Below are 9,257 nucleotides of genomic sequence, written 5' to 3'. Positions count from 1 at the left end.
CACAGTTGCTATTGTTTACTCACAAGAACACAAAATGGTTCACATTTGTCACTGTTAGTTAATGTTATTCATGGATAAATGTGTGCTATTGATTATTAATCATATTGTGTGTGTGTGTGTGTGTGTGTGTGTGTGTGTGTGTGTGAGAAACTGTGCCAGCTAAATCAATTATAGTGTGTTAGAGAAAAACTGTATATCAACTTAATGTGGACATTTTAATTACAATGTTAAAGTTTTGTGGAAATGTGTGACATCCTCAGAAATGTCTCTTTTTTGTTAAATAAAATATATGGTTAAATAGCTATGAAAAATAACTGGCCTATATACTATACCACTCAGTTTTTATGATTACACATGATCTGAATTGGACTCGGAGATGTCTACAGTACTGTGGAATACACCCGTGTTACTCAGAAATATATGAATAACTTTTTTTCTCCGGGATGCGCTCTGTGTCTCAGAAAGCTCGGTCATCCATGTATCCATTTACAGTTATTGAGAAAAGTAATAGCCTAGGTAGGCTATCACTGTGCATGTGCTAGAACAGCGATTTGGGCAATAATTTACACCTAAACATTTGTATTTTAAACTTTAAAATTCATAGAATTTAAAATAGATATTAAATATCTAAAATAAAGAAATTGGTATTTATACCTGTCCTACCTGACCAATGAGAGAGTATATACGGGCCATTGTGTGACGCTCTTCTGCATTTCAATGGGCGTGTCTTCAGAGACATTCACGTTGAGCAATTTACGTGCGCACAGGTGTTGAATTTCAGGAAGAGCAGGGTTGGATTATGTAGGTGTTTTGAGTTGAATCTGAAAAGTAGACTGTCAAGAATTGCCACTTTCTCTCGCGATCCTGTATCTGTCAGGTATTTTAAATCAGTTGGATCTTTAATTAGAGTTAAACCTTCAAAATGAGTAAAATTTCAAAAATGTTTCAAGTTAGCTCATCGAGCTCATCCAGCTCCAGGCCTAGTTCTGGTTCTAGTTCTGGATCCAGTTCTAGATCTAAGCATCGGTCCCGGTCTAGTCCATCACCTCAAGAGGCCATCAACAGACTGAGAGAGACCGAGGCCATGCTAACCAAAAAACAGGAATACCTGGAGAGCAGAATCGAGCAGGAGATCATGATTGCCAAGAAGAATGGCACCAAAAACAAGAGAGGTATGTAGAATGGGTCTTTCTGCTTATGAGCTCTTTATGGCCGTGTGGACTTTTAGTAGCCTATGCAACTCGAAATACAATTTTCAAATTAGGTATGGTTTATTTATTTCGTTTGTGTAATTTACAACATAAAGCATCATAGGAGAATTGTCACTTTTTAAAATCATTTTGTCTGCTTTTGTCGTAAACATGTTGGCTAAACAAACTGTTGAACTAATGAAATAAAACCGGTACAAAGTTCTACAAACTGTGGGACAGTCATTATTTGTGTAAAGATTTATTAAATAAAATAATTTAAACATATTTACCAAAATGTTTTATTTGACTCGTCATATAGTTTTAAACATTATAGTTTAACAAAAAAAATGTATACAGTATAAAATAGCAAAAATTCTCAAAGACATTTTATTACCCTTTTTATAATCAGCTGTAAATGATTAAAAGCAAGCTGTCTGTTATATAATGTGCTATCATAATTTACATCTGGAAAGTGTAACAACACCCCACTGAAACATGTCAGTGAAATATGGCTTTTGTTTATGTGGAGTGACGCCCTGTCGCACAGACAAAAACATGCAGTTCATCTGGACACTCCTCATTTACAATTGTCCCTTTGTGCATTTACACAAGCATGTAGTTTACACCCAGATGCCATGGTTGAGCATTCATTTAAAAGGCATGTCTTAAATGGATTTATATGAGCTTTCTATCTGATCTTACATGTATTTTTTTTTTCATTTGATTTAGCAGAATTGACTAAAGTAAACCTAATTTCTGCGTGTAAAATTTGACCTATTCCAAAACAATGTCTGACTTTTCTTGTTCACAAGCTGTGCTGATTGTTTCTTTAGTTTCCCTTAGTAGTGAAAGAGAACAACTTCAAAAAAAAAAAAAATCTTTAAAAAATGTCATTTATCATATTCATGAAGATATAAAACTCAAATAATTGAATTATCATATTTTACTTTTGCTGTGGAATGTATGATGATGATGACAGTAAGATGCAACAATATTAGATCCCAACATTTTTTTTTTTTAGCTGCACTTCAGGCTCTTAAGAGGAAGAAACGTTTCGAACAGCAGCTGACGCAGATTGACGGGACCCTGTCCACTATTGAATTCCAGCGAGAGGCCCTTGAGAATGCCACCACGAACACAGAGGTTCTGAAGAACATGGGTTACGCAGCTAAAGCCATCAAAGGGGTTCACCAGAACATGTGCGTATCGTCATTGCTTTTGTTTTGCCAGTTATCATCACTTATTACACAGCTCTCAGGAATACTTGATTTGATTGATCAATACTAGAAAATTACGTAGTGATTTTTTTTTTTTTTTTTTTTTTTTTTATATATAATGACTGACTATTGCATACATTAGTTTTGTAAATATTCAAATGTACCAGTGGATTAAACTGTAAACCTACTGTTTCTGTGCTAATGTCATCACATCCTAAATCATTCTGTCTCTCTCGCTTTCAGAGACCTGGATAAGATTGACTCCCTTATGCAGGACATTACAGAGCAACAGGAAGTAGCTCAAGAGATCAGTGATTCCATCTCAAAACCTTTTGGGGATCAGTTTGATGAGGTAGGTGTTACAAATTAAAAAATAATAATTAATTGCCCCCACATGTAAAGTTTAAGAGGGTTTTGACCTCTTTCTTTCTTTCTTTCTTTCTTGCAGCTTTTTGAATGTTTCTGGTTATTATAGCAGGCAGCATAGTTTGTTTACGTTGATTTATGAAGTGATCTGTGCTCATTTAATTTTTTTTAAGGATGAATTGTTGGCAGAGCTGGCAGAGTTGGAACAGGAAGAACTAGAGGAAAGTATGAAGAATATGGGCAGGTTACCAAGTGTACCAACCATCAAACTACCCAGCACAAGGCCAAGCCACCGGGCAAGTAAGTATATAAACACCCACACACTCAGTTTCTACAAACCATTTACAATTCAGCGAAAGACCAATCAGGCCTTTTATACAGTCACCGCTTCATCTAAGTGTCTGTTATTTCACCCTTTCAGCCTCAAAGAAGAGAGTGGAGGATGATCATGACATGAAGAAGTTGGCTGCATGGGCTTCATAAGCAGCAGTACACACACACACACACACACACACTTTCTCGCTTTCTTCTTTCTAATTTTTGTTAACTTGCACTCTTTCTCTACATCTAAGAATTTGTGTCAAATTATAAGAGTTTTTTGTATAAAAAAGAAAGAAAAGTAGAGAAATTAAGCTGAACATTTGTAATTGTATTCAAAGTAATTATTTTGTTATGTATTGATCTTTAAGATGAAGGATTACTGCTGGAAACTTGGTGTACATAGTAACATTTTATTAGTGAAGGATGTTTTAATTAAATGTAAATATAGATTAAAACGTAGATTTAATTAAATGTAAATGTTGAATCAGGATTTGGAAAAAAAATAAAAATAAATGTTACATATTCAATAATTACATAAGTGCATGATTTAAGAGTGTGTTTACAATGTTGTAAAGTCTTGGTTTTGACATACAAATACAGTTAGTAACTAGTACAAGTAACCATGGTACTACCGTGTTTCTGGAAAAGCAAAGATCTTGTCTGAACCCTCATGTCCGCTAGATGGCATCGTGGCTCGCTTTGAGCGCGCGCTCGCACTCCTCCCGTTGGTGATGGGAAGTCTGACTCGTTTCGAATCGGTTTATTTGAATCATTTGTTTCTAAGAACTTTTTCAATACCGTTTTTTTTTTAAATTATTATTGTTTTTATTAATAAGAGTGTTTGTTGTACTCTGCACCTTTTCCGTTTAGCCACGATTCAGCTAATAAAACTATAAAATAATTTAGAACCTTTATTTAATTTGCAATTACATTAAACTATTCTAATATTCATTTAAATATCTGGGGTAAATGGTGATAAAGGGCTATCTTTTCAATCTCAACCTAGGCGTAAACATATTTCAATATTTTGTTTGCATTAATTGTTCTTCAATAGTTTACTCGAGAACCGTTCAGATCGGTTCAACTGATTCTTTGAAAAGATCCGACTGAAAGTGATTCATTCATGAATCAGATTCGGACAGCTCTCGCGCCCTTCAAGAGGCAAGCAGGAAATCGCTCTTTTCTCCCGGATTACTGACACGTCCAAAGTTACGAAAAGGCATCGCCATCGTCATGAGCTCAAACAGACCATCCGATTCAACCGGTAAGTTGTTTTAAAGTATAATGTTCAATAATACTTTATCGCAGCAGTTGTATTTAAATTGGGCTTTGTGCGTACGAACGTTACTGTAGCCGGTGAGTGTGTGTCGAGTGAATGTGACACGTCTCGCTGTTTCCGCTGCTCTCAGGTATGACGCTCACAGGTGGACTAAAGGCACAACAGAAACTCGCATTATAAAACACACATCCATGAGTTTTTCATTATGAATCAGATTAAAGAGTTAAAGAGTAATTTACAGTGACTGTTTTACATACGAGCACCATTTAGTCAATCATCGCTCCGGTGTGTTTTTAGAGTGCAAGTCTTATTTGAAGGCTCTCAATGGTGAGTTTTTATAGGAATAAGTGTAACTTAATGCTTTAATGTTAATGTTGCTTGGCAGATTAGCTGAATATTTTGGAAATAATAATAAATGTAAAGGTCTTGGACATCTATTTCCTCCTTGCTTAAGCCTTAAGGAGAAACTATGTCGTAAGATCACATTTCAGATATAGACACTCTGTGCTTTCAGAGTTTACATCATTGAGAAAATCCTTCCTGATTAAAGCTTCCTTGACGTGTATGTCTCCATAATGAAATAGATTCTAGGTAATTATAAAAATGTTAATTAAAATACAATGTAAACATATACCGTTCAAAAGTTTGGGGTCAGTAAGATGATATTAGAATAGTTTCTAAAGGATCATGTAACAATGAAGACTGGAATAATGGCTGCTGAAAATTAGCCTTATCACAGGAATAAATTCCCTTTGAAAATACATTAAATATATATAAATAAATACATGACAATATTTGTTTTAAATTGTAATAATATTTCAGTATTATTGTTTTACTGTATTTTTGATCAAATAAATGCAGCCTTCTGTAAACATTAGAGACTTCTTCAAAAAAACATTAACAATTTTTACAGAGCACAAAGTTTTAAACAGTAGTATAACACACAACAAATTAACAAATTTGTAATAAATAAAATAATTAGGCAGTACAGTTATTGCCCTCATTTATGATCCAGATAATTAATGCAACTTATAAACTATATAGCCCCCCAGACATACAAATAATAATGTATTGGTACCTTACAGCTGATGACCAACTCGATCCTGAGGAAGAGAAACGGTTGGCTGCAGCTGCACGTGAAGCTAACCGTCTCCCAGAGCTCCGGCTGATCCTGCTGGGTTGGCGATGGCCAGGTAAAAGCCTGACCGGCAACACCATTCTGGGCCGCGAAGAGTTTCGTCTGGAACGTGCCGCTGAATTCTGTGTGAAGCGTGAAACTGAGGTGGATCAGCGTAAAGTAACAGTAGTAGACACTCCTGGCTGGTTCTCAGCCCAGACCACACCGACGGACTACCAGCAGGAGATGGTCCGAAGCGTTACTTTGTGCCCACCTGGACCCCATGCGTTCCTGCTGGTCATACCTGTGGGCATGTTCACAGAAACAGACCGGGCTCGTATAGAGGAGAACTTAGCACTTTTTGGGGAGGATGTGTGGAAGCACACCATGGTGGTGTTCACCTGGGCAGAGGTTTTAAAGGACAGGTCCATAGAAAGACACATACGAAGGGAAGGCCGTGATCTTCAGTGGGTGGTGGATAAGTGTAAGAAGAGGTACCACGTCATCAATAACTATATTTTTGGCGAGCACCCGCAGCTGCCCCAGCTGATGGAGAAGGTTGAGAAGATTGTAGCTGAAGAAGGTGGTTACTTTACCCTTAAGACAGATGAAACCAAAACACAAAGTCAAACTCCGAGTCTGAATCTGAACACCAATTCATTGAAAGAGAACAGGGAGCTTGGCGCTAGACCCAAACAGAACGGCTCCTGCAACTCGCTGCGGGCCATGGACATGGACCCTCCACAGAGTGAGTTAATGTCAACGCATACAATACACAATAGCATTCACAGTGCTGTTTTAGTTATTAGCATTTTGTTTCTTATTGCATCCGGGACATCAAACTTTTGTTCTGATAAAGTTTGAATTCAGTACCTCTTTCATCATGTTAGACTGTCACTCTAAATTGATGCTGACATCTTCAATATGTGTCTTTATTTTACTGCACTAATGGCTCATGTTATAACACTATTTATACATAATTTATTGAACTAGAAGTGACCAATCAAGGAAGCAAGCATTTCCGTTGCTCCTACTACAAAAAATTATATATTTTTAACACCAGCTTCTAGAACATTTTTTGCATGTTTATGAATACAATGTATTTTTTATTATACTTTATTTTCTTAAATAGACAAAAAAATACAGACTACAGTTTAATGCTGACTTTAATGTCAGAAATTTGTTTTAATAATATAATTTATTTTTCAATACATATTTTCTTTAAAAAATGAATATTAAGTTATTCATTAATAACGAATAATGTACTATAATGTAACACTGATTTAATATATGTAATATATAATATAAATGTATATTTTTCATTAAACATTGTTTACTTTTAAAAACTGTTAGCAAACAACAAAAATAATACTATTAAATTAATATATTATTAGGTTGCAAATTATTTATTTAATACTCACCACTATATTGTAACTCTGTATTTGTATTCACCAGACATAAAATTGATTCAGTATTGTAAAATAGGGCCGGTTGCATAAAAGGTTTAGACTAGGCTTACAAGTTAGTCATCTAATTTTTTAAGACTGGTCATATTTTAATTAGTCTAAGTTGAATCCAAAAATAAGACCAGTTACCTTTTGGCTAACTGCTAGCTGGTTAAACTTGTACTTAAGACACTGTCTTAAAGGGTTAGTTCACCCAAAAATGAAAATTAGCCTGTGTTTTACTCACCCTCGAGCCATCCTAGGTGTATATGACTTCCTTCTTTCAGACGAATCCAATCGGAGTCATATTAAAAATTGTCCTGGCTATTCTAAGTGTTATTATTGTAGTGGGCGGGTGTTTCTCTTTAACAGTCCAAAACACGTTAAATAAAGCGCACGCATCTATAATAAAACGTGCCTCACATGGTTCCGGGGCATGAATAAAGGCTCCCTGTATCATTCCATGTGTTTTCATAAGAAAAATATCCATATTTCAAATGTAATAAACACTTTTCTCTCACTTCTGCTGACTGTCATACGCGCAAGGCGTTCCGGCAGATGACGCAGGACGTATGCGTCGTGCGCGCCTCTGAGATATGTTAGTCCGTGGATCACATGCGTGCCGAACCGTGGGGCTTGGTCCGTACGGATCGCGGATCAACTACGATCCATTTAACCACTAGTAAGTCTCACAAGTTTGTTTACAGGAGCAAAAGAAGCAAAGCTTCCTTACTTTAGCAAAGGAAAACCAGTCTCCTCTTGGCTTATATTGAAATCCTCCGACATTTTTCTTTACAAATCCTTGTTTTGTACTTCTAATTCATGACCGGCATTTTGTTTTGTTCTCTCTCCGCGTTCGTCACTAATCACGCAAAGCCGTCGTTCTGCGTCATCCGCCGGAACGCCTTCTGCGTACGACAGATGGTGGAAGTGATAGAAAAGTGTTTATTACGTTTGAAATATGGATATTTTTCTTACAAAACACATGGATTCGCTACAGGAGGCCTTTATTTCCAACCCCCCCCGGAGCACGTTTTATTACGGATGTGCTCACTTTATTTAACGTGTTTTGGACTGTTGAACAGAAACACCCGCTGACTGCAATGATAACGCTTAGAAGTACCAAGACAATTTTATACACCTCATATACACCTAGGATGGCTTGAGGGTGAGTAAATAACAGGCTAATTTTCATTTTTGGGTGAACTAACCCTTTAACATAGAAGCTAAATTTATGCAACTGGCCCATAGTGTAGTAGTGAAAACTTTTTTTTTTACATGACACTGCATTGCATTTGTATGATGTCATTTCTTTTTGTTATCTCTGCAGGTTTGGTTGAAGGAGTGAGTGACTAAGGCTGAGATAACCGTTCCAGTGCTGCTGTATTCATTACCTCAATTCCCCTGCACTTAAATTATGAAACACCCACTAGCCACATATCAATCCACCAGTCTAGGCAGCTTCAGGTTGTAGGGTTTACAGGCAAATGTCGCTGTACTATATACATCTTACCCCAGAAAATATAAGATGGTGACAATACAAATTATTATCATCAAAGGTTGGATTGGTGTTAGTAAATCAGTTGTACAACATTAAAACCATCTGTATCCATTGGCGCAGAGAATATTGAGGTAATGGAGTCATTAGTCAAACAGAAACACTCAACATTCATTCATTATTTGCAATAATGAGTTTAACACAACCTAATAGCTTGTAAAATGCCTCAACTAATGCACTAATATTGTTATGAGAGGTAAGAGTCTGTCGCGGTCACATTATTGTAGCATTGGTTAGTTATATTGGTGTCAGTTGCTATGGAATTGTAAATTGTCCAAAACCATGCTACATTTTCCAGTTATTTCACATCAGAGTTAGCTTTGCATGTTTTCTAATGGTATTATTTTCTAGTAATATCATTATTGCTGTTTTATTATTTGAGTGTGTGCTTAAATGATTTTAAGGTACTGATTGTTTTAGGATTACTGTGATGTTTACTTTTCTAAATGTATTTGTTTCTTTCTAAATGTTTGTTTTTCTTCTCTAACACATTCTATATCAAGTGTACTTCATTATAAATGGTTTCCTTTAACACTGTTAAAGTTCTGTCACTGTCAAGAGTATCAACATGAGTATCTGCTATTAATTGATTTATATGAATGCATCCTAGATCTGTTGACATTTCTGAAAGCCATAAATATATGCTTCCCAAATGTCTGTGTGACCACCTTAACATGAGCGTTTTTTATCAAGTCTTTCAGTTGTTTGATGCAGTTAGAGTAGGTTTTACCAAATTGATTATTTGAGTCAGATAATAACATTGA

At 35.9% G+C, this 9,257-nt stretch overlaps 2 protein-coding genes across 2 annotated transcripts; both read left to right on the top strand.

Annotated features, from left to right (window-relative positions):
* Positions 1-733: 733 nt before the first annotated feature.
* On the top strand, positions 734-3,552 carry LOC107748316 (charged multivesicular body protein 4c-like). The gene is made up of 5 exons (XM_016563059.1): positions 734-1,172; positions 2,212-2,389; positions 2,651-2,759; positions 2,947-3,073; positions 3,195-3,552. Exons 1-5 carry the CDS (start codon positions 923-925, stop codon positions 3,254-3,256), a joined length of 726 nt encoding a protein of 241 aa, XP_016418545.1. The 5' UTR covers positions 734-922; the 3' UTR covers positions 3,257-3,552.
* Positions 3,553-4,238: 686 nt separating this feature from the next.
* On the top strand, positions 4,239-9,025 carry LOC107748315 (GTPase IMAP family member 4-like). Its single transcript, XM_016563058.1, has 3 exons — positions 4,239-4,358; positions 5,459-6,238; positions 8,266-9,025. Exons 1-3 carry the CDS (start codon positions 4,328-4,330, stop codon positions 8,289-8,291), a joined length of 837 nt encoding a protein of 278 aa, XP_016418544.1. The 5' UTR covers positions 4,239-4,327; the 3' UTR covers positions 8,292-9,025.
* Positions 9,026-9,257: the final 232 nt, after the last annotated feature.

The sequence above is a fragment of the Sinocyclocheilus rhinocerous genome, unplaced genomic scaffold, assembly GCF_001515625.1.
Source record: "Sinocyclocheilus rhinocerous isolate Xijiao unplaced genomic scaffold, SAMN03320098_v1.1 scaffold1762, whole genome shotgun sequence".
Lineage (NCBI taxonomy): Eukaryota > Metazoa > Chordata > Actinopteri > Cypriniformes > Cyprinidae > Sinocyclocheilus > Sinocyclocheilus rhinocerous.
The sequence above is the reverse complement of the archived record's forward strand: the minus strand, read 5'-3'. Positions and strand labels throughout refer to the sequence as shown.